Source organism: Astyanax mexicanus, chromosome 6, assembly GCF_023375975.1.
Source record: "Astyanax mexicanus isolate ESR-SI-001 chromosome 6, AstMex3_surface, whole genome shotgun sequence".
Classification (NCBI taxonomy): Eukaryota; Metazoa; Chordata; class Actinopteri; order Characiformes; family Acestrorhamphidae; genus Astyanax; species Astyanax mexicanus.
Genome location: NC_064413.1, coordinates 8,064,460 through 8,090,903, shown reverse-complemented (window position 1 = coordinate 8,090,903; position 26,444 = coordinate 8,064,460). Strand labels below are relative to the sequence as shown.

The following is a 26,444-nucleotide window of genomic DNA, read 5'->3' as shown; positions in this document are numbered from 1 at the left end:
GTCAATACGAAACATTTTAAGAACTTCTAAAGAATCCTCAAATGAAATCTCAAAGACCATCAAAACATTTTGATGAAACTGGCCCTCATCAGGAAGAGCAAGAGTTACCCCTGTTTAAAGGATAAGTTCATCAGAGTTACCAGCCTCAGAAATCGCAAGTTAACAGCTCCCCACATAAAACATGACTTAACTGTGGCTTATCACAACTGAGTTCAATTTCTCCTCCCACACCCAGACCTGATTACTGCCACACCTGTTTTCAATCAACAAATTACTTAAATAGGACCTGCTTGACAAAGTGAAATAGACCAGAATTTACTCAAAAGTGAGACATCATGCTGATATCCAAAAAAAAAAACAGAAACAAATGAGAAAGAAGGTAATTGAGATCAATTACCAGTCTGAATTATCAGTCTGGAAAATGTTACAAAGCCATTTATAAGTTTTGGGACTCCATCGAACCACAGTGGTGCAGTGGTACAGTGGTGAACTTCCCCAGGAGTGGCCGGCCAACCAAAATTACCCCAAAAGCACAGTGATAAATCATCCAAGAGGTCACAAAATACCAAACAACAACATTCAAAGATTTGCAGGCCTTAGGTAAGGTCTACATTTATGACTCCACCATAAGACAGAGACTGAACAAAAAAAACCCTTCCAACATGGTGAAATAACAACAATTCTGCAAAGAAGAATGGAACAAAATTCCTTCACAGCGCTGTGAAAGACTCATTTCGAGTTTCTGCAAACGATTGATTGCAGTTGTTGCTGCTAAGAGTGGCCCAACCAGTTATTAGGTTTAGGGGGCAAAGTTTTTCACACAGGGCCATGTAGGTTTGTTTTTTTTCTCCCTGAATAATAAAAATCTTTATTTAAAAACGGTATTTTATGTTTGCTTGTTGACTTTGTGTTTACATTTTTAGATTTAAGTATTTAGATCCATATGTTTTATAAGAAAAAAAAATCTGATCCATACACTGAGACAAAAAAACAGATTTGGTAAATTCAGATACATAAATTCTAAGATTAAAAAAATTTGATGCATACATTTTAGATTTAAAAAAATGTGCATACATTAACAGATTTAATAAATTCAGATGTATACATTTTAATATTAAAAATAATTCAGATTCATACATGTTTATATAAAAAAGGTCCATACATGAACAGATTTAATAAATTCAGCTACATTAATTTTAAGATGTAAAAAAAATCAGATCCATACATTTTAAGATAAAAAAAATCAGATACATCAATTTTAAGATAAAATCTATATGTACAGATCTATATATTTTTAAATTACAAAATTTAGATCCATACATTAAAAGATTTTTATGATTTAAAAATTCTGATTAATACTTTTTAAGATAAAAAAAAAATCAGATTAATACTTTTTAAGATTTTAAAAATTCAGGTTAATACTTTTTAAGATTTTAAAAATTCAGGTTAATACTTTTTAAGATTTTAAAAATTCAGGTTAATACTTTTTAAGATTTTAAAAATTCAGGTTAATACTTTTTAAGATTTTAAAAATTCAGGTTAATACTTTTTAAGCTAAAAAAAAAAAAGATGGGCCAACCAGTTATTAGGTTTAGGGGCAAATAGTTTCATGGAGGTGCACTTGTGTTGTCTTTCACTGATATTTAAATTTGTTTGATGATTTAAAGCATGTAAGAGTGATAAACAAGCAAAAATTAAGAAATCATAAAGGGGAAAACACTTTTTCACACCACTGTATGGTAAAAATATGTGATTGGCTGAACTGGTCTTGACGGGGCAGTGGGTTTTGGAGTGCTGTGGAATTTGGGCGTTCCTGTGGGAGTGACAAAAACAATGGGTGGAAAAAACAGTGCGTGGATATGAAGCGTATAGATTTGTTTTTCTTTGTTGTTTTCTTTTCTCTTTTTCTTTTTTGGCACGTTCTCAGCGCACTCACACTGACAGGGCTTTATGCGTCACTTACTGGGAAAGCGTCTGTAATCAGATCCAGTCTGGCAGCTGCTGCTACTGAAGTTCAGAGTACAGAGACACATTTACACATGAGCTAAAATACTGATAATATCCTTCACACTGAAAGGCCTGTGTTATTCACAAATCTGAGGCCATGTTTATCAGTAGATCCCAGAGACGCCAACAATATTTAATAATATTACTCAGAGCCAGGCCACACTATATTCTCAATGCACAGGCTAGAGGTGCACAGCGGCTCTCCACAACCTTAAAAGCTTCACAGTAAACATACATCAACCAAACTCTAAAGCCCAGAAGTGATAAGTGAACACATACTAATAGTTTTATACTATATAGTTTTATTTAAGAAAAAGTTGTTTTAAGTTACTTCCAAGTGCTAACTTGAGTTCTACAAAGATTCAGTTCCACCTTAAATGCTGCTGCTATGTTCACACAATCACACTAACACTAGTTTATTTAGCATATTTGTTAAACCTTCAAAAGTGAAGCAATTACAAGTGTCTGGACACAATTGTTAAACCAGTTAAGGTGACACAAGATAAAAAAAAACAGATACATACATTTTTACATTCAAAATTTTAGATCCATACCTTTTAAGAAAAAAATATAATATCCATACATTATCAGATAAAAAAAATCTGATCCACAAATTATTAGATAAAAAAATCAGATCCCCACATTTTTTAGATTTAAACATTAGGTCCATACATTTTAAGAAAAAAAAAAAAAACAGACATTTTTAGATACAAAAAAAGATCCATACATTAACAGATTTAATAATTTCAGATACATACATTTTTAAATAAAAAAATCATATCCATAAAGTAACAGATTTAATACAGTCAGATACATCAATTTTAAAATTTAAAACAATCAAATACATAGATTAAAAAAAATAAGTTCCATACATTAACAGATTTAATATTAAGATAATTTTTAAGATAAAGAAAATCACATCCAAACATTTTTGGATTTAAACAATTCAAATTAATACTTTTTAACATGAAAATCAGTAAATATAAAAAAAAAATCAGATTCATAGATTTAAATTCAAGTATCTGTAAATTTCTGGATCTGATGTTTAATATTTACATTTATGAAAATTTTAAGTTATTAAGAAATATCTCAAAAGTTACAATTCAAATTTAGGAATTACACAATAAAATAGTTAGTTTATCAGAAGCTCAAATGAACAAAATGCAGATTCAAATACTTCTGTCAACTTTTTGCCTTATAAAGCTCCATCCTCTAATACTGTTCAACTCTTCAACTCTTCAATAATACCCCCCCTACAGTTCAAAACTCTTCAATAATACCCCCCCTCCCCCCCACACAATTTAATAATACTCAAGTATATTAAAAATGCTGTGTGAATAATATTAAAGCTCACCTTCCGCGAAAATCAGATTTTTCTTGTTTTTTGTGGAATACAGTAGGTCTCTCCGAGCTGAATGTGTACACCTGCACATTAAACTGTTTTGCAGCCCCCATTGTCTGCAGGAGCTAAGCAAAGAAATCCCCCCTCCCCCCCTCCGAAAAACGGGTGAATTTTGAATTATCTTTCTGCCTACGTAGGCAGAAACTCACAGACCAGCCCACCTTGGCTCGAGAAACTCCCAGAGGCGGAGCTGAAGCGACGCAACATCACCGCTCATCAGTTAGGAGGTGGGAGGCAGTGAGCGGCAGAGCGGCGGAGGGGCGTCACAGTGCTCCTAGCCAATCAGAGGAGAGATATTTGCATGCTGTTTGCATGTATGAATATTCATGAGCAAAGCTGGAATCCGGTCATTTTGGACACACCCCTAAAACAGTCCATTAAAAAAGAGCTATACAGAGACACCTGAGCATTTTTTTTTTTACAAAAACGGCTCACATGTCATTCATTCATACTAGAGACCACAACTAGACATTTTAAAATGAAAGAAAAAACGACGGAAGGTGAGCTTTAAAACAAGTTGAATTATTGTCAGAAACCCTTCACACTGCCTTAAAACATGTCATAATTTTAAAAAATTCAAATTCAGAAACATTATGTAAGGGCCTTAATCACATATTTGCAACAAAACATCTGTTATGAAATATGGTAGCTTTCCTGGCAATTTGTAGGTCCGTAGGAAGCCAAGGAGCCATGCTAAATGACTCCTGTGAAAGTCAAGAGACCCATATCAGGGGCCCTCGTGATCAAGGGCCCTCTAATGGTAGGCCTTTCTCTTCTCTTGAGCCCCCTGGTAGGGTATCTCATAACCAGAGCCCTCTAAAAATATGCCACCCCCCTCTTTCCTAGGACCCCTAATAGCCAGAAGTTGAAGTCAGAACAGTGCCACAATGCCTCATCTGTTGTCATAAGGGGCCCAAAAGCATGGCTAGAGCCCCCAAAGGCTCTGTGGTCAAAGTCCCTAACAGACAGAGAATCGTTAAAATGAAGGGCCCTCAGAAATAAAAATATATTGTATCATAAATGTTGTAATCCAGCTATGATTAAATGCTGTATATTCAAAAAGAAAAAAGGGTGTTTAATTTCCTTAACGTGACTGTAGGCACTCTCACTCTCACTATTACGCTAAATATGTTTTACTTTCGACTTTCTATTTGACTGTTTACTTTATCTGTGAGAGGTGAATCTGGCAGAGCATCAGAAGTGGAACCGGTTCTATTTGTGATATCTTATAACACCTAGAAGAACAATGCAGGAACTGTGATTCATGTCTGGGACTGTTATTGTTGGTATACTCTTGCGGATGTACTGTAGATAAACCTGCCAGATCATAAAGCTGCTTCTTTTTCCCATCGTTGGTGCATCACTGTTCAGCTGATTTATTCCTTTTATTTAGTGTTTAATAGAATAACTGCTGCTCAAACAGTGAGAACTCTCCAAGCTGTTTAAAGGGCAGGGAGCATGGCCATTAGCCAATCACGGAAGTGCCACAAAAAAAAAATCACAAAAACTGTAACTGATAAACAGAACAAGCACATGCTACAACACGCAGAATCATGCATAAATCTGCACCACTCAATTTGCTGTCAGACTGAGTAACAGCATGGCCAAAATATACGCAAAAGAGCTCAGTAGTGTGTGTGGCCTCCATGTGCCTGTATGACCTCCCTACATCACCTGGGCATGTTCCTGAGGAATCTCCTCCCAGATCTGGACTAAAGCATCCGCCAACTCCTGGACAGTCTGTGGTGCAACATGCAGTTGGTGGATGGAACCAGAAATGGTGCTCCAGATGTGCTGGATTGGAATCAGGTCTGGGGAACAGGCAGGCCAGTCCATAGCATCAGTGCCTTTATCATGCAGGAACTGCTGACACACTTCAGCCACATGAGGTCTAGTGTTGTCCTGCATCAGAAGGAACCCAGGGCCCAATGCACCAGCATATGGTCTCACAATGGGAGACCTGAGGATCTTATCCCGGTGTCTAATGGCAGTCAGGGTACCTCTGGCGAGCAGATGGAGGTCTGTGCGGCCCTTCAAACAAATTCCTCCCCACACCATTACTGACCCACTGCCAACCCGGTCATGCTGGAGGATGTTGCAGCAGCAGAACATTCTCCACAACGTCTCCAGACTCCGTCACGTGTGCTCAGTGTGAACCTGCTCTTATCCGTGAAGAGTACTGTGTGCCAAGGGCGAACCTTCTCATCTGGATCTTCTCTGGCAAATGCCAATCGCCGTTTACGGATTAGCTTTCATACCACCATCCAGGAGTCTGTTACTGACAGTGTTCAATGACCGACATAGCAAACCTTCTTGCCACAGCTCACATTGATCTGTGGGTTGTAGACGCCACCTCATGCTGCCTCTATATTGAGAGAACTGACAAAATGCAAAAGAGACCAAAATATTAACCAGAAAGGAGGAGAAACGAGAAATGGTCTGTGGTCACCACCTCCAGAAACACTCCTTTTATAGGAGTCCTGCTTGTTGGTCTCCATCACTGCTCTCTGTGGGCAAGATCTACATCCTAAATCAGGGGTGTCCAAACTTTTTTTGTTGGGGGCCAGAAGGAGAAATATATTTGAAGTCACGGGCCACAGACTCCGTAATAAAACAAATAATGAAATATACCACTTTAAATAATACTTTTTTCCTGATTATTTCATTTACACACCATTTTACTTGACTTACTATCTTTATATTTGACAGTGTTGTGTAAACTAAGATTTTTCAAATTGATGTTTAATTTCATGATGTCTCTTAATATTAAACTCCTTAATTACGGCAACTTTTAGACTCTTTGGCCCGTTTTTCTGCGCTAGAATGCGCACCCTCTCTGCTTTTAGACTCTTTTGCCCCGTTTGTCTGCACTAGAAATGCGCACCCTCTTATAAAAACCTGCTTAACAGCGGGCCAACTTTCATTCTATTTCTAAAATACCTCGCGGGCCGCTCCAAAAAAGGAAACGGGCCGTAGTTTGGACACCCCTGTCCTAAATGGTCTCTTCTTGTGCTCAGCAGAACTATTACTGTGCACGGCGAGTGAGATTTACATCTTGATTGGTCTCTTCTAATATTCAGCAGACAGACCTATTATTGTATTTTTTGAACTATAAGGTGCACCATATTAAACGGCGCACTATCAACGAACATCTATTTTCTGGTCTATTTTCATTCATGAGACCCATTTTAAGAGACAATACTAATTCACTTCAAATTCGGCAGTTCTCACAGTTGAGTGGTGGGGTAGCTAACTACGTTAAGTAAAGCTAAGCTAAGTAAACAAACTAATAAAAAAAGGACTTTCTTTTAAAGTCAAACGAGAGCTGAATTAAAATCTACACAGATTTCTCTCCTGAAAGCTGCTGATTTGGGTGAGTAAAGCGCTTCTGTTTATTTACAGTAAGCTTAGATTAGCATTAGCAGCTAACTGTTGCAGCAGTGCTAGCCGGGGTTAGAAACAGGCTAGTCTGATAATACTCACCTCTGAACGGGGAAATAAAGGTTAGCGGCTAATGCTAATGCTACTCCAGCCCCGGTGTTGGAGAACTACATTTAAACTTCTGAAAAACACTTTAATTTGGCAAAGTAGCTTTACTGCTCCTTACAACCTGACTGGTAGAATTCATAAATCAGACACACTGGATTAAAAGGCACATTGTTGATTTTTGTGAAAATAAAAAGATTTTAAGTGCACCTTATAGTGCGAAGAAAAAAAGAAACAGTACTTCACTCTGCGAGTGAGATTTACATCCTGATTGGTCTCTTCTTGTGCACAGTAGAGTCAGTGGTAGAGAGTTGGAACGCAGAGCATTACCCTGTGTAGTTTGTTCATGTTTTGCCATTTAGCACAAGCTAACACTAAGGTGTGGTAAACACTCAACAAATACTTAGGGTGTGGTCAGCAACAGCTTATTGGCATAAAGGTGACAGAGCCCTTAAACAGCTCCTTCTGAAAGGGACCAAAATTGACAAGAATAAAGCTGGTGAGATCTTTCTTAATGCGAGACTGATTTTGTGCAACAAACTTAATGAACATGTTTTGTACAGCCCAGATACCTAGTCTAACGTGTGTAGAAATAGGTATAATGTATCCCTTTTGAAGGAAAAGTGTGTGTTTAAAATGACCATTGAATGAACAACCAGTCAATGTGGAAACATTTTGTTTTAATCAGATTTCATGACACAGATGAACAATGGAGGTGGAGTAAAGTTCAAAAAGCACAGACAGCCAATAAAAAAAAGCCACTGTACGTGTCTTACACTATCTGTGGATCCCACTAGTCTCCATAGTCTGGAGACTAGGTATCCAATCTAGACCGTCTTCATAGACCACCAAAGCGCCTGCTAATGCAGTCCTATAAATGCAGGCCAGTATATACGGTATCCTGTAACAAGCGCAGTGACTGGTGGAATACAGGAACCTGGACCAGGCGCTAGCTACATTATTAGCTATGAAACTTCTGAAGTCCATTTGTGCTCCTGAAAAAAGGCACAGATACACCCCCGCACACACAGAGATGTTCACACACACAGAGATAGATGTTCACACAGAGATAGTCCTGAAGACGTTGAACCCGGACAGCGCTGTCGAGATAAGTGTTCCAGGGAGCTGTGGGTGCCAGTGGAGCTCCTTGACCTCTGTCTGACCCTGGTGGAGAAACAGCAGCTGTGGCGGAAGATCCTTTACGTCATTTGCCCGCTCGCCCATGTCACATGACTCTACAGACAGATCCCATTGGCTGACCACGTCATCTGCTCCGGCGGCGGCGAACACGCTGGAGTCCACAGGGTTCCACTCCACTGAGGTCACTGGAGCACTGTGCTGCTTGAAGCTGGCCACCGCCCGTCCAGACTGAGGGAGAGAGTGAAGAGCCAATGAGAATTAAAACTACTTGATCTATTAATTAAATGATCTATTAATTAAATCCACCTTATTCTGCGTGATAATAGGCATCACTGCGTTTCTGCTCACCTTAAACTGCCTCAAGTCCCACACCTTCAGAAGCCCGTCGTCTCCTCCAGACAGCAGGAAGGGTTCGGTTCGATTCCAGCTGATGACGTTGACGTCTGAAGAGTGAGCCTCATTGGCTGAAAGCATGGAGTTGGGCGGAGCTCTGATGTCCCAAACACGAATGGACTGATCCACTGAGCAGGAGGCGAACACCTGTTACCAATCAGAAGTGTGCGACTTAATAATGCAGAATCTATAAGGCTATGTTCACATTACAAGACACATTGCTCAAATCCGATTTTTTGCTCAGATCAGATTTGGTTATCTTGATGGTTCACATTCACAAATGTAATGATTTGTATCTGTGTGTAACATGAATGAATCTGTTCCTGAAACGTCTCCGTGTGCACATTCATATGCGTATAAACATTGTCTTCGTGACCAACAACAAAAATCGTCATATTAGAGAGACGAGAGACTTGTAGCTTTATAAAGGGAAATGGATGGGTTAGCAGCTCATATGTGGAGCATCTTTTGCTGGAGTGGAGGAGAGTAAACAGCTGGTATATACTCAGGTTGAGGAGGTGAAAAAAGGCCAGGTGGTTTGCTTTTGCTGTTTTTGCAGCTATAGCTGCACAGCTGCACCAAGAGATAAAAGTGTGGGTATGAAAGAGAAGCATGTAGCACATACATAAAAGCAAAATGTTGCATTAATCCTAATTTGACTGTTAATATTCATGTCGCATGTCCATGGATAGGATACATATCTGATTTAGGCCCACATATGAAAGGGACTTAAATGTGATTTGAAAAAAATAAACTAAATTTGGAATATTCACACAGCAATGAAAAAATCAGATCTGAGGCACACTGAGCAAACAAGTCACTTAAGCCTGGTAATTTGAACTTATACAATCCTAATACAAATAAACTACTTCAGCTTTGTTCAAACTGCCAGTTCAGATTATTATTTTCCCAGTCTGTACAGCCAGAAGCCGGTATTTTGATCACATTTCCAAATCAATGCAGTTAATTCAGCAACCAGAACCAACAACTTCCTGTTTCTGACTTACTGTAGCTTCAGTGGGTGACCACTGGAGGTCCTCCACAGACTTGGTGTGTGAACTGAACGGCCGCTGGTCGATCTGCCAGGACACTCCGCCCTCTCTCGGCTCCCACACATGAATGTTCTTCTTACAGTCTCCGCTCACCAGACGGCCTTCAGGACAAGCAAAAACACACACAATACATTAGTACACAATACAACACTTACTCACACAGAGGGATTTAACTGAGCAGAGATATTCAAACTTCCCTCCTGAGGAACACTTGCTTATAATCACATTATTATTACACATTTAAACATATCCCACATATATAGTGCTTCTACTGTCTTTGAAGTGATGCACATTCACTACATTCACTAAGAGCAGGGTTGCCAGGTTCAGCAAAATATTAAGCCCAAACTCTGTCTAAAACCCACCCATCAGACAATATAAAGTTGCCACACAAATACACAGCACAGGTGGGCCGTGGTTAGTATTAAAAGTAGCCCAAAAAGCCCAAAATGTATCACAATATGATAATATATTTACATTTTGCCCAACTCTACATACTATACAGTATCAGTCAAAAGTTGACACATCTCTTCTCATTCAGTGTGTTTTCTTTCTTTTAATTTTTTGTTACATTGTCAATTTAAATTTAAAGGCTGGATTGTTAAACAATCCAGAATATATTTTATACTTTAGATTCTGCTAAGTAGCCACATTTATCTTTGAAGACAGATCTGCAAAATGTTGGTATTTTAATCTCAGTGTCTTTATGAGGTACAACTGGAATAGTTTTCTCAGCATCTTGAAGGAGTTTCTGGAGGTGCTGAACAATAGTTACTGCCTTTCCTTCATGCTGTTAAGCTCCAGCTCATCCCAATTAAATCACCTCAAATCAAGAACTCAGTTCATCAGGTTTAGATCAGGGGATTGTGATTGTTTTTTTTTTTTTGTTTGTTTTTTTACTGTTTACTACATAATACCATATGTATCCCTTAATAGTTTTCATGTCTTTCATGTACTATTAATATACAATGTAGAAAATTAAAACATTATAGAAAAACATTAAATGAGAAGGTGTGTCCAAACTTTTGACTGTTTCTGTATACCAATGCATTCACTCACCTGGTACTTTTGGAGACCAGTCAACAGCAAAGCCTTCAGCCATGTGACCAGAAAAACTAAATAAGGGTGTGATCTCCTTGTTCTGCTTGATGAATGCCGCCATGACTGAAGAATTATAAACCGCCTCAAGCTGCGGCCGAAGGTCAAAAATCTCCACCTGGCCCTTCTCTGACCACACGGCAGCCAATGACTGCTCACCTCGCCTGGTTACCTGATTAAGCAAAAGGAGGAGAAGAAAACAAATTTTAGTCCGTCAGAATTAGTGTGTCGATCATATGAACATTATAGACCATTATAGAGCGCCCCCTGCAATTACAGTAGTGTATTACAGTCTGTCAGAATGAGCGTGTGGATTAGGGCTGCACAATATTGGAAAAACTGAACATTGCTATATATATTAGTCAAAATACATATACATATACTGGCCCATGATGTCAGCTAAACAACAATACTCAGCCCTTTAAAAGGGAAATAAATGTGTTTTACCTTTTTGGGATTAAAAGCGTGATTTTGCGTGAAATATCTGCTCAAAAGATTATGTGTTTGACTTAATTGCCTTAGGTGACACCGCAAGTCCTGCAATGTAACAATTGTGCATGCACACATCGTGATGGCGATGCTTAAACGATATATGGTGCAGCCCTAATTAGTATCATTCCAATAATATAGTGTGATATGGAGTAGGGGTGTGCCATATCATATCGTACATGATAATATTGTCAAAAATGTTGAATATCGTGAACGATATTATACCCTGAAATTTCGTGTCAAATCATCCACCCCTAATTATCACATCAGAGTACTATTTTTATCTGTTTTTAGCAAAAGAAAAATTCACTGTTCTCATTTCCCATTATATATCTGTCCAGTATCATATATTTTACTTTAATGCTGGATATATGGAGATACTTGGAGTGCATTACTAGCATCAAGACATTCTGGATCATTGACTTCTGTTACAAATCAAAATCTCAGTTAGTCATATCATATTGCATGCAATAATAAAATTTAAAATAATTTTTCTAATTCAGTGTTTTGTCATATCGCCAGAAGAATCGTTATCGTGAAAATACCATGAAATATTGTGATATTATTTTAGAGCCATATCGCCCACCCCTAATATGGAGTGCCCCTTACACTTCATTTTGTGTGTTACAGTGTGTCACAATGAGAGTGTGGATCATTGAAAAATTACAGAGCATTTTAGAGCGGGCCCTATGCTTACAATAGTGTATTTAAGCCTCTCAGAGATTGTGGGTTATATAAATATTATAAATCATTATAGAGCGCCCCCTACACTTACAGTCTTTCAGAATAAGCATACGAAATTATTTAAACATTAAATTGCCTATGATTTAATAAAACTTAGCACACAACCCAAGCAAAATACAACGGATTTGTCGACTCACTCTGACTCTGTTTATTCCTCCATAATGGGGCACCATGGCGAGCTCCATCTGAGGCTTCTTGTCCTCGTCTTCCTCCTCATCATCATCATCGTCACTTTCTTCATCACTGCTCTCCTTCTTCCCCTCTTTGTTGTCGTTTTCCTTTATGCCGTGGAGGTTGTGCATGCGCATGACTATGAGTCTGTACAGAGAGAGATTTGGTGGGACAAAATATCAATACTAAAATATATATAGTATTGTTTGTGCAAATTACCAATATGTGGAATCAAATATAGATATTATTAAGAAAATATAGGCTCTTTAAACTCCCTCGGAATAACTCCCCAATTAGAATGACCAATTAGACTTACTAAAAGTAAATCTCCACGTGGTGGGGTTATTCAAATGAATAGTGTAAACCTGCGTTGAAGAGTATTGGTTGTTATAGGTGTGATGAGACACTCATCTCACAAGATGAGACATGAAATTAGGTTCTCAGGAACGAGAGAATATTTTAAGAATATATATATTTAATTTATTTATCTATTAAAATTTTGCACTGCTAACTGCAGCTAGCTAATACTTTAAATATTTTGTAAGTAATCATCTTGTAACGGAGGTCAATCAATTTTGAATTTATTTTGATTAAGAATTATGTATGATTTTTCATATGCAGTAAAATACAGAACAGTATATAAGTACTGCAGCTGGTTTTTACCAAAAACCCAACAACTTTTTTCCTGGATGATCTCTTAAGTCTCTTCAGACCTTAGAACTATTGTCAGAACCCCCCCTGTGAGGTTTCTGTATTTAACTGGCAATCCCACCGAAGGTCCTGTACAAACCTGGCAACCTATGACAAAATTTTGGCATGTTGCATCAGCACGTAAACGTGTGACTACATTGCTCTGCAGTTTAAACCATGAAGGTGGGGATGTGCGGGTGGGAACACGAGGTCCAGCAGACCAGATCAAGGTGTCTCGTGCCAGATTCCGTGAAACTGACACCAATAAAGCCCTAATTCTTGTTATTTGCTTATTTAGGAGTATTCTATCCTGTACAGTAACACAGACATTTTCCCTGCATTAAATGAGTAATCTGTCAAAAGTTTTAATAAAAAAAAATTCATCATGTAGTTTTGAAGGAAGTTAATTCATATATTGGCTGACTGACCTGTTGGCGAGCGCCGTGTTTGCCTGGGTTCCAGCACACAACAGCAGAGAGAGAGGAAAACTCTCTCTACTGTCTCCCTCACCATCGGGCAGAACATCAAAACTCAGACATGGAGCACCTGCAGAGGAAGAGAGAGAGAGGGAGAGAGAGAGAGAGAGAGAGAGAGAGAGAGAGAGAAACTTAATTCTATACAGTGGTGTCTCAAGGACATGTTCATCAATGTTCATGTTCGCCAGCTACGTATGAAGCCACCTGAGTGTGAAGGTGATAAACAGGTAAGTAGTGTGAAAATGCTTTGTTTTTGTTGGTTTTCTATTACGGGTGTGCAATATAGCTGTTGGGTACCACAATAACAATACATAATAAAATAAAATACATTAATTTAAGTCACTTGATTTTAGCACATGGCTCAGCTGTAGGAATGCAGCGTTTAGTCGACATAATCGACAAACTCTGCTTTCTCTCCCTGTCTTCAAAAATGTAAACATTGTTTCTCTTTCTTTCCTTTCTGTTTTCTCTATCTATCTCTTTTACATGTTTGAAGATGCTGTTCCTGATGTTCCAAGGCTGGCTCTCCACTGCCCGCTGTGTTGTACTCCGGCTCTGCAACCCTGCACTGATTACCATTAACACACTCAGTATCTGTTTCTGTATTAGCCATAGCTCTATAATTTGTGCCCATCACATTCTTATATTCATAAATTAGTACCTGTTACATTAGCTATAGCTCACATTAATTCTCTGTACTGTTGTTTTGTTCTGTTATTTGTTTGTTGTTTGTTACTTGTTTGTACTGAGCGGGTCAACCCGAGTAGGATGGGCTCCTCTGACTGAGTCTCGGTTCCTTCCAAGGTTTCTTCCTCTTAAAGGGAGTTTTTCTTTGCCACTGTGTCACCATAAAATTGGCATCTCTGTGGTGCTGCTCATAAGAGGCGTGGACCTGTTTTACTCTGTAAAGCTGCTTTGTGACAATCTTTGTTGTAAAAAGCGCTATAAAAATTTAGTTAAATTGAATTAAACACTAGATAAGGGACAAAATAGCCCCCATAATCACTGTATATTAGCTCATTATACATTCAACGTTCTAAATCCCACAATTAGTGGTTTCTCCTGTCTCTGTAGTAATAGACAAAAGCATGGAGCAAGTTTACCATGAGCTGCAGCTCCACCAGCACCAATTATCCCATTTCCCAGACTTCACAAGTATCGTCGGAGGTGTGTGTGTGTGCTTATCTTCACCTTCCTTATGTTGGAGGCATGGCTAGTGATTAAGGGGGGCTATGGGTTTGGCTGATTCTTCCAAAAAAAAAAAAAAAAAAATAGAATACTTAAATATAAAGAGGTCAATAAACCATTACTGACCCTAGAGTATTTTCACCTAAAATGAGCTGACTAAATAAGACTCGTTCTAAACATGATAATCGGACACGATTGGCACGATAAACCATGGTATCGTTACTTTCAATACTTTCATATTGATTCTTGAGTATTTACTACAGATACTCAGTACTTCCAACTCGGTGCATGATCTCAAGTATTTTATCCAATAAGGTTTAAATGTCTCCTTTTTGCTGCTGATTTTTTTGTTGTAAATACCTATTTGATATCCCTAGTTCTTATTGGAATTGTCTTTACCAAAAGTGGGACAAATTCCACACAGAAATCTGTGGAGAACTCAGACTTTTTTTCCCCAATCCTGCTATAAAAAACATGGACTGATGTTATTTTCTACCTGACAATTCTGTCTGTACCACTGTATAATTGTTTGTTTGTAAAATAAATAGATAAAAAAAATATTCCACCTTAAATTTAAGGTGGAACTCTAGACAACCAAAAACAAACCAAACTTTAACTAAAGTAAACACACCCACGTGCACTAACAGCTATTATTACCCACCAGACAGCACTGCTGACATATCGATTAAGTTAAATGATCAGATGAAAAACTGATCGACACAGATCAGTATTAATGAGTGCTCTGCTCGTGCAGTCCTGGTACCTGTCTGGCACTCGTGGTACATGCGGTAAGCGGAGCGGTCCATCTCCAGCTCCTGGCCGGGCTCCAGCGGCTGCTGCCCCGGCACAAACACCTTCATCCCCTCGCCGCTGTTCTCCTCCTGCTCCTCCTCCTCCATGCCGTCCTGCTCCTCCTGCTCCTCCAGTTCCTCCATCTCTCCATCCTCACACGCGTGCTCTCCGGGCGCCGCCATGTTCACCAGAAGCTCGAGAAGACAACACTGCGCAGTAACGTCACGACCGGAGCCGCTTCAGCTGGATAGTATAAAATAAAAGTCCCCCGTTACACCAAAAGGTTTACAGAATGTATTAAATGATGCAGGATAATAATGCGATGTTTAAAATAAAAAAGTAAGAAATATAAGGAGCTTCCTTAGCTTGCCAACAACTGGCTAATATAAAATAAAAGTCCACAATTACACCAAACATTCCTAATCCTACATCGTTCAATTTTATGTTAATATAATAATAATAATAATAATAATAATAATAATAATGACAACAACAACAACAACAACAATAATAATAATAATAATAATGACAACAACAACAATAATAATGATAATAATAATAATAATAATAATAATAATAATAATAATAATAATAATAATAATAATAATAATAAGGGGCCTCTAAAGCCGGTTAACAGTTGGTTAAAATAAAATTAAAAGTACTCCATTACACCAAAACCTATAGTTTGTAGTAAATTATGTAATACTGCTATATTATGTATTTTTTTTTTAATTTGAAAAATATATGGAGCCCCATTAGCTGGCTTACGAATGGCTAATATAAGATAAAAGTCCAATTGCACAAAACTTTCTCAAAGTATAAAAAAATATTTAGGTTATTAATGCGATACCAATACAATAGGAACCATAGCAATGTATAAGCAACTATTGAGCACCTAGCATCATCATACTAACCAAAATCCTGTTTTAGCTTTCCACTTAGCGACCACTTACAAACACCTTAGCGATCAACAGCAGTACCTTAGAAACAAATTAGCAAACACCTAAAACACCTTAGACACCAACACCAATTCCATAGCAACACCTTAGCAACCACTTTGCAACACCTTAGCATCTAAACCAATACCATAGCAACATATAACCTACCAAACATAACCAACAGCAACACCTTAGCAGCAACCACACGAAGACCGCTGAGCTGCAATCACACATTTTCTGTAGAAACTGCACTCTCTAGTTTGATAATGTGGCACTGGAATAAAAGTTTTTTTGAAAAATATAAAGTTAATTTAAAAACTCCAGCTCAAGCGAAATCAATGTTGCACCAGTGTAAAACTAATGGGCACAAATAAATACATTCTGCTGTTGGAGATCAACATTATTTAAATGCATTAAGATGGGAAACTTAAAGTTCAGCACACTCTTGCTATCTAGGTCTCGTCTGTAAGTACGTGTGTATGTGAGAAGATTTTTGGTGCTTCCATGAACGGACATGACTGCAGACTTCGGAGAAAAGAACCGTGGTTTGCTCAGATGTGGCGTTCCCCTCACTTCCTTCAGCACACATCTGCAGATACGTTCAACTCAACCAACTCAACCGCACATCTGACCTGAACATGTTTAACAGCTTCTGTGGAACCTGTTACTCATCTCCGCCCGCCTGAACCGTTCTGCTTTGATTCTTAACCAAAGAATTCTGCTCTGTTTCTGATGGAACAGAACTGTTGTGTCTGTGACTGTGCTGAAGGTCCTGGGAAAGCTTTCCTTCAACTTAGCCAAATATGCAGCTTTAAATATTTTGCCCCATAGAGACAGACTCCCGAGAGAGCGAGCTGTTGGGCACAGTGCACTCAAAATAATAAGGATGATTCACTGAATCAGGTGCCATTTAGATTCCTAACCTTTTAAACTTATTATTTACGAAGAAATAAGTGTCTTTGCATTATGAAACAAAACAATTAAATTACATTATTTTAAAAAAATTAATAGTCACACGTCCCCAAATGACCATCAATACATTTTCAATGAATATCAGACAAATTAAAAGAAATAAGAACAATTAATGCTGCTAACAAATTCGTTTGTCAATTTTAATTAAACATATAGTTTCCCTTTAAAAAGAAGTAATTTCAACCCACATTTCCAGTGTGTTTTCAACCCTGTCACACGATTCAATTTACCCCCTATAAAATGAACATTCTGTCCCTGTAGCATCATCACTGAGGAGATGACAGAAAGGAAGTGTCACAATCTGGAGGTGACATTCCAGGAAAAAACCCATCTCATCTGAGATGGACTGACGCAAAGCGGAAAAGTGTCCTGTGGTCTGACGAGTCCACATTTCAGATTGTTTTAGGAAATCATAGACTTCGTGTTCTCCTGGCCAAAGAGGAAAAGGACTGTCCGGATTGTTCTCAGTGCAAAGTTTAAAAGCAGTGTCTCTGATGAAATGGGGGGGTGTTAGAGGTCATGGCATGGATAACCTAAACATCTGTGAAGCTCCATTAATGCTGAAATGTACAAGCAACCGTCCAAGCAACGTCTTTTTCAGGGACGTCCTGCTTTTTTTTCAGCAAGACAATGCTAAACCACAATCTGCATGTGTTACAGCAGCTTCATAGTAAAAGAGTGCGGGTACTAGACTGACCTGCCTGCAGTCCAGACCTGTCTCCCATTGAAAAAGTGTGGAATATTATGAAGAGCAAAATACAACAGAGACTCCGGACTGTTAAAAGATCTGAAGTTGTATATCAAGCAAAAAAGAACTTCAACAATGAGTGTCTTCAGTTCCTAAATGCTTATTGTTGTTAAAGAAAAGGTGATGACCATGTTCCAACTTTTTGCCTATGTAGTAAATTTAATTGAATACTCACCGTCCACTTTATTAGGAACTAGGTACCTGTCCAACTGCACATTAACGCAATTTGTCGAATCAGCCAATCACATGGCAGGAACTCAATGCATTTAGTCATGTAGACATGGCAAACATGATCTGCTGAAGTTCAAACCGAGCATCAGAATGGTTTAAGCAACTTTAAGCAGTATTTAATGCCACTACTTATATCTGCTTAAAAATATATTTTATGGATATACAGAAAAGTGATATTTAATGTATTTTTTTAGTGTATTGCCATAAAGTGTATTAAATTGAAAATAAATGTTCTTTTAGTATTCTTCACCTAATTTAAAAATACTTTTTAATGCTCTTAACTATACTTTCTTTTTACTAGTGTGGAATACAAAAATACAAAAACCTAAAAAAAAAAAAGAGTCTAGAGTGTAGAGTAGTAAATGAGTGTAGAACAGAGCTTAGATTGGGCCCAAAAAAATCCAGCACAACTCTACCCAAGCCTGGCCCAACCGATAAAGTGTCATTATGGGCCCAAGCCTGATTTAAACCCCACATTTGTTTTAGTAGAAATTAGTGAAAAGGTGACTGTAGAAATAAGTGTAGAAATGCACAAGTGAGTGTAAAAATAAGTGTAAAAGTGTTCAGGTAAGTGTAGGAAGTAGTTAAAAAGGTAAAAGTGAGTGTAGAAATAAGTGAAGTATATAAGTGAGCAAAGAATTGAGTGTAGAAGTTAATTAGTAAATTAGTATAGAAGTGAGTATGAAGTGTACAAGTAAGTGTAAAGTGCACAAGTAGTGTGAAAGTGTGTAGAGTGTAGAAATGGGTTTAAAAGTGTTGGTGCGAGTGTAGAAGTGAGTGTAGAATTGAGGGAATTTGTCAGTGTCAGTTTTAACAGTTACCTAATTTAAAGCTGGAGAATTTTGAGGTATAAAACTGATTTAGTGAAGTTTTAGAATAATTATCTTTGATCTGTCTGGGGAAGCCCCTCTTCAGTACTGAGAGTAATTAATACTTATAAAAGTACTGAATATTTCTTGCTAACTCCAGTGAGCTAACATAAGCTGTGGCTCATGCTAAAGACTACATACACACTGTATAATAAATAATGTTAGGAAAACAGTGAGCGTGTGTTTTTCTATTACAGACATCCCACCCTGCAAAAACCCATCTCAGAGTAGCACCAAGTCACCGACCCCCCAACCACCATCCGAGTGACCTTAACAACAACCATATATTTATCCAGCAGCCCTCCATGCGCTGCCTAATCTGCTGCTGTCACTAAAACAAATAAACATATATAATATAATAGTTTCCTTGCTATTTTTTGTATGTTATTCTTTTAATGATTTTAAACAATTGAATAAATATTATATTCAAATATTATATTATTAGGGCTGTTGACCGATTGAAAACTAATTTGAGAGAGAAAGAGAGAGAGAGAATTATAAAATAGGGATAGGGAAAGAGAGGAATGTGGAGAGCGTCTATATTTAATCCATATTTCCCAATAAATAAAAAGTAATCTACCACTAGCAATACCCTGTTTACACTGGTAAATAATGCTAATATGTCACCAGGCTCTGTAAAAAGAGTCAAATACAGGATTATACTCGGGTTATACAAAAGAGGTAAAGTGATTAATGTGTTAACTAAGCAAATAGGTAGGAGCCACCCATTAAATAATTACTGCATAAGTGATTATTTGTATAACTGATGCAGTGAGTAGCTTCTCATTTGTCAAACAGCCATGTGGAAACAATGATATATCCTGTGATCATGGGAAAGTTGTTTATCTCTTTCAGAACAGTAAAATTATTGACATGCATCATTAAGGCAGAGAAAAAAGAACTGTCCATCGCATTATTAAAAAGTGGGAGGACAGTGGGAAAACATCATCTACCAATAAAGAATGAATAAAAAAAAATTGCGTAGGTCTAACCAGCAAAAACTCGCTAAAGAGCATAAAGATTGGACAACTGGACTCTTATGTGGTCTGATGAGTCCATATTTACCCTGTTCCAGAGTGTATTATTATATTATATTATATTATATCAATGATGTGCAGTAAGGCCCTTCTAACCGTGCGTCCACAAGGAAATATATATTATAGTTATTGTAAACTATAAGCATATATTTTATAAATTAACTAAAATAAAAACAGCAACTAATTCAAAAAAATAGTCTGTGTTTTTCAGTTGCTATGGGACTCTTATCTGACTGACAGTTGTTCTAACCAATCAAAGTTTTTCAAACCCACCCCCCCCCCCCCCTTTTCTGTGTGACCCTTCTGCTGATTTTGAGACAGTTTACATGATTAGCCTACCGTTACCTGTCTTTTAGAAAAATCGCTGTATATCCAGATCTGTTTAACATCAGCAGCTCCAACTAACTGCCTGAACTTACAGCGGGGGGCGGGGGGGGGTTCCCCACACTAACCCTCCTTCACGCTCCGCAAAACCAGCAAGCTGATTGGCTGTTTCTCCTGAAAGGCGGGACTTTCTCCTTGAACAGGCACCACGATTGGTTAAGAGACACAGAGTGGTCAGTGCCCTGTCTCCTCAATAAAAAAAAGTTTTTTAAATATTAATATAATACGGGAAATTTACGGGAAAATACTAAAACCGGAGGACGGCGGGAAAGAGGAGTAAAATACGGTAGTTTCCCGGCCAAAACGGGAGACTTGACAGGTATGCTTTTGTCCTGTGTATGTTATTGTCCAAATAACAGTTTTTATTCAGAAGGTCTGGTGCAGTTCTAATGAAAAATGTATGCAGAGGTGTGTAAAATGTTTCTTTACCACAGATAAAGACAGAGGAGATTTTAATAGCAAAATAAAATAACACAACATCAGTGCTCTTTTTCAATTTTACTTCCATTTTAATCTTTACAGTGGTTCTAAGAAGTTTTCGGCAAACTCCATTAAGCATTCAAAGTCTATTTCAAAGCCTTTTCCTGCTACCTAAAACCACTTCAGGAACTTACGAAGCCAATGTCAAAATAAAAGTCCTTTAAAAAGAGCTTTGCTACAAGAGACTTGGGACAGGAGACGAGACGCCTGTTTCTGAACTTGGCTTTTACACACTGGCTTTCAATATCTTTCAGATCTGCTAAAATATTCTATAATTCTGTATATTAGACACGCACACATTTTCTGTACAGCACATACACACATTCTATTAAAACACACACAGACAGGAAACACTTGCTGCTGGCAGGTTGACTGTGGTAATACAGTGTAAGTAGCTTCATTATGGCTAACGTCCAACAACCAAACATGTAAACATTTTTAAAAAATGCAGGACCGTTCCAGAAATACTGTCTGTCAGAAAAATACACTGGAGCAAGAAATATATATATATATATGATTACATTAACTGTAAAACAAAACAATAATAGAAATAATTGTGCACTTTGCATTGTATAGCATTAATGTTGAAACAGAAAGCTTGAACCCTTTCAGACCCTTTAAAAATTGCATCCAATGAAATTATAATTTTTGTTATACGTTTTGTTGCACTTTTATTGTGTTATGAGTTCATTTCTTAAAGTTCTTATAGTTATTATTAATTGATTATTTAAATCTGGTTACAAACAGAAAAAAGGCATTCTGATATTTTTACCATCACTAGAAAACTGGACATATTCAGGTCTGAAAGGGTTAATGGATGTTAATAGAGCATTTATACAGTTATATCAGTTTATTGTTATTATTATGAAACTTTGACACAAAGTTTTTTTTACGGCTAATTACGGTATCAGTCAAAAGTTTGAACACTATCTCATTCAATGTTTTTTTTCCATACGTTGTATTGTAAATAAACAAGTCATCCAGACTATGAAGGTACACATAAGGAATCATGTAGTAACTTAAAAGTGTTAAATAAACCAAAATACTCTATTATCTGGGGAGCTGTTAACTTGCGGTTTCTGAGGCTGGAAACTCTGATTAACTTATTCTGTGTAACAGAGGAAACTTCACTCTTCCTTTTCTTGAGTGGTCCTGATGAGTGCCAGTTTCCTCCTAAAGTTTTTGATGGTTTGTGCGACTGCACTTGAAGATACTTTCAAACTTATTAATTTTTTTTTTTACATTACTTAAACAGCTATTCACTGTATACCTGTAACTCTAACTCTTCACAACTTTACAACTGATGCTCTCAAACACATTAAGAGGCAAGAAATTCAAGTAATTAAACTCTTGACTCTTGATGGGTGTAGTACGGTGGCCGAGAAAGCCCAGCGCAGTGCAAATTGAAAAGCGCTGCAAAAGCACAAAACACATCCATCAAAATTACAACACAGGCGCAGCAAATAGAAAAACGCGCTGCAAATAGAAAAACGCGCTGCAAATAGAAAAACGCGCTGCAAATAGAACCACAACACAACGGAAGTGAGTCACAACACAACGGAATTTTCCCGGGGGACCTTAAAAGATGCTGTACCAGCTGTGTACAAAGGACAATAAGTGGCAAACAAGCTTCTGAAAAGTAAGTTATGTTTATTACCTGTGATTACCACGGTTGTGTGCATATTATTAAAAGTTCTGCTTCACAAAACGCCTTGTTTGCCACTTATTGTCCTTTGTACACATAGTGAAGTCCGAGACGTTACTGAAGACGCAGCTTAGCTGGTACAGCATCTTTTAAGGTCCCCCGGGAAAATTCCGTTGTGTTGTGACTCACTTCCGTTGTGTTGTGGTTCTATTTGCAGCGCGTTTTTCTATTTGCAGCGCGTTTTTCTATTTGCTGCGCCTGTGTTGTAATTTTGATGGATGTGTTTTGTGCTTTTGCAGCGCTTTTCAATTTGCACTGCGTTGGGCTTTCTCGACCACCGTAGTGTAGTGGAATGGAGAAGAAAAGTAAATTATGTGACTTTGAACGTGGCATGTTTGGTTGTTGGTGCCAGACAGGTATATATAGTATAGTGGTCTGAGTATATATTGAGGGATTTTCACACACAACCATCTCTAGTGTTTAAAGAGAATGATCTGAAAAAGAAAATCTGAAAATATCCAGTGAGCGGAAAAAAGTTCCGTGGGTGCAAATGCCTTGTTAATGCCAAAGATCAGAGGAGAACGGCCAGACTGGTTCCAGCTGATAGAACAGCAACAGTAACTCAAATAACCACTTGTTACAACCAAGGTCTGCAGAAGAGCATCTCTGAACATCAGCACAACCTTGAGGTGGATGATGGGCAACAGCAGCAGAAGACCAAGACCACACCGGGTGCAGCTCCTGCAGCTAAGAACAGGAAACTGAGGCTACAATTCACACAGGCTCACAAAAAACAGGACAATAGAAGGTTGGTACATTCGGATGGTAGGGTCAGAATTTGGCGTCAACAACATGAAAGCATGGATCCAATCGGCTTTCAGGCGGTTCAGGCTGGTGGTGGTGGTGCAGTAATGGTGTGGGGGATATTTTCCTGGCACACTTTGGGCTCATTAGTACAAATTGAGCATCGTGTCTCAAACGCCATAGCCTACCTGAGTATTGTTGCTGACAATGTCCATCTCTTTATGACCACAGTGTACCTGTATCTTCTGATGCTACTTCCAGCAGGATAATGCGCCATGTCATAAAGCACAAGAGAGCACAATCATCTCAGACTGGTTTCTTGAACACGACACTGAGTTCTGTACTGGACTGGAATGTCCTCCACAGTCACCAGATCTCACTCAATCCAACAGAGCAGCTTTGGGATGTGGTGGATGGGAGATTCACATCATGGATGTGCAGCCGACAAATCTGATGATGCTATCATGTCAATATGAATCAGACTCTCTGAGGAATGTTTCCAGTACCTTGTTGAATCTGTGCCACGAAGGATTAAGGCAGTTTTGGAGGCAAAAGCAGGTCCAATAAAGAGATTTGCAAATTGTATTGCATTGTATTCTGTTTTTATTTATATTTTACACAATGCATCATAAAATATCTTGGGTTTGTTCTGTCTGCAATCAAATGTAAGAAACAAAAAATGCCAACCTAACAAGTTTAATGTAACCCATGACGATGGCCTTTTTTTCTAGTGTTCTCCTTGCTCTGTTGTGTTTGTGTGTGTGTCTGTGTCTGTGTGTGTGTGTGTATGCATATAGATGAGCATTCATTTTGCATTTCTCTCTACTGTTGTTTTTCTTCGCGCCGCTGAAGGAAGGCTCTGTGGGAACAAAAAGCATTCTGTTGGGCTGGTGTTGTTTGTGCCAACATCTTCCCGTCCGTGTGCAGCTGAGGTCAGTCACACTGCTCCCGTCACACTTACCACAAGTACCATAACCAAACTCACACTGGACACAAACGCCCATTGACTCCTCACATGTTTAACCACTCAAATCTTAATCAATTTGCATTCAGGCTCACTTCAGAATGGCGGGGGTGGACAAAATAACAAAAACACCACAGAAACAACTCATATTTAATGGTCATTTAATGAAAAATCTGGAGTTAGTGTAAAATCCCCATTTTTGAGTGTGTTGTGAACATTGCTTACATTGAACAGCTGAAATACTCTTAAATAAGTAACCTAAATAAGTACCTAACATTTCTTAGTACATTACAAAACTCACCATCAGTGTGTAGTCTTGCTCACCATGGCAACCTTTCCTTTGTGTGTTCAGTTAGAGGGGTTGGACAATAAAACTAAAACACCTGGTTTTAGACCACAATAATTTATTGTGGTGATGGACAGTTCTGGTGGAAACAGGAGAGTTGAGGTGCACATTGAATTCTGCCGTGATTTGGGCAGCTGTGGTTTTATGTTTTTTGGATACAATCCGGGTTAGCACCCGAACATCCCTTTCAGACAGCTTCCTCTTACAGCGTCCACAGTTAATCCTGTTGGATGTGGTTGGTTCTTCTTGTTGGTATGCTGACATTACCCTGGATACCGTGGCTCTTGATACATCAAAAAGACTTGCTGTCTTGGTCACAGATGCTCCAGCAAGACGTGCACCAACATATTGTCCTCTTTTGAACTCTGGTATGTCTCCCATAATGTTGTGTGCATTGCAATATTTTGAGCAAAACTGTGCTCTTACCTTGATAATTGAACCTTCACACTCTATAAGCTCTTACTGGTGCAATAATGTGCAATTAATGAAGACTGGCCACCAGGCTGCTCCAATTTAGCCATGAAACCTCCCACACTAAAATGACAGGTGTTTCAGTTTCATTGCCCAACCCCTGTATATTGACTATAATTGTTGACTGCCTAGCAACAATGTTGTAGGCAATAAGAGCCAGTTACTCTTTTCTTTACTATTGTTATTCTGTATTTAAAGGTGTACTTCTGATAAAATCCACTTTTTGTTGTTGTTTGTGAAATACAGTAGGTCTCTTTGAGCTGTATGCGGATGCTGCACATGAAACATTGTCTGCAGTAGCTATTAAAAGAAAATATTCAGAGAAACAAGTTGATCAGGAAAATCCACCCCAGGGTTGGATTTTTACTTTCTGGACCTGGACTACCCACCTCTGTGCAAGTAAATAGGTTTACATAGGATCTCCGGAGGATTTGGCGTTTTACAGAGACTCTAAGACTAGGTCAGTGGCTGAACTGCACTTAGCAGAGTATTACACATGTACTAAAGTAACATATGACATGGAAAAGACTGTTATTAGTGTAAAAATGTCTTTATTTTAAAATGTTTCTAACTGTTGTCTGTCTCTCTGCTTCACAGTGCTTTTAGCCAATCAGAGGCAATATGTTTTCATGTATGAATATTCATGAGCAAGAGCCAAAATCCTATCATCCCAATGTGTAGGGTGTAGGGTCAGAATCTCAATCAGGGATTAAGTATGGTTTGAGATTATATTTTCTTTTCCTTACAATTTAAAAATGCTGTGTACTCCCAGACTAGGTTTTTAATCCCAGTATGGGAAACTGACCCTATATAACTACTATATAAGTAGATAAGAAAATTTGAATTAAACAAAAATAATAAATAAAACACAAAAATATTAGACTTGGTGCTTTCAGACCTCAATGCAAAGAAAACATGTCCATATTAATTTAAAAACAACATTAACAATACTAAAACTGTTTGAGATATTATTAAGATATTATTAATGAATGCATTATTTTGAACCAATGCCTCAATTAAATATTATTATAACTCTATTGAGCATTAACATTGTGTTATATTTAATAATGTCTTAACTAGTGTCAATTAATAATGTTTATTAATGTCATAAATTCTGTTAATTGTCTCTTATTGTAAAATGTTACCCGTATTCCATCATATTTGGATGAGCATGAAATGGTTTCAGAAGCACAGTGACCTTTTTAAGGACAGAGCTGAAGGGATGTGAACATGTGCTGTTTGCTTAGTGATTTGGGTAAGCTTTTGGGTGGCTTGAGGACTGTTTTTGTACTTGTTTAGGTTTAATAATGTCTATGAATAACTTGTTCCTGGCCTCTGGCTTTGTAGTGAGGGCCACCACCAGTACGTTTCACATGGACAGTCTGCACCAATCTACATTTTCTGTCCCAGAAAAACAGTGTGGTTTT

At 38.0% G+C, this 26,444-nt stretch overlaps 1 protein-coding gene across 1 annotated transcript; it reads right to left on the bottom strand.

The window, feature by feature from the left end:
- Nucleotides 1-7,554: 7,554 nt before the first annotated feature.
- On the bottom strand, nucleotides 7,555-15,363 carry grwd1 (glutamate-rich WD repeat containing 1). The gene is made up of 7 exons (XM_007256480.4): nucleotides 15,100-15,363; nucleotides 13,101-13,218; nucleotides 11,949-12,129; nucleotides 10,540-10,750; nucleotides 9,436-9,581; nucleotides 8,384-8,575; nucleotides 7,555-8,263 (listed from the first exon to the last, which is right to left on the bottom strand). The coding sequence occupies exons 1-7, from the start codon at nucleotides 15,308-15,310 to the stop codon at nucleotides 7,955-7,957; spliced, it is 1,368 nt and encodes a 455-aa protein (XP_007256542.3). The 5' UTR covers nucleotides 15,311-15,363; the 3' UTR covers nucleotides 7,555-7,954.
- Between the last annotated feature and the right edge of the window lie 11,081 nt (nucleotides 15,364-26,444).

What these genes read in the sequence shown, in the direction of transcription:
- grwd1 (XM_007256480.4), bottom strand. Translation starts at nt 15,310, where the DNA reads ATGGCGGCGCCCGGAGAGCACGCGTGTGAGGATGGAGAGATGGAGGAA. An exon ending in AACACGGCGCTCGCCAACAG is followed by an intron (nt 12,130 to 13,100) that starts GTCAGTCAGCCA and finishes CTCTCTGTACAG; the next exon opens with ACTCATAGTCATGCGCATGC. An exon ending in GGTCACCCACTGAAGCTACA is followed by an intron (nt 8,576 to 9,435) that starts GTAAGTCAGAAA and finishes GATTGGTAACAG; the next exon opens with GTGTTCGCCTCCTGCTCAGT.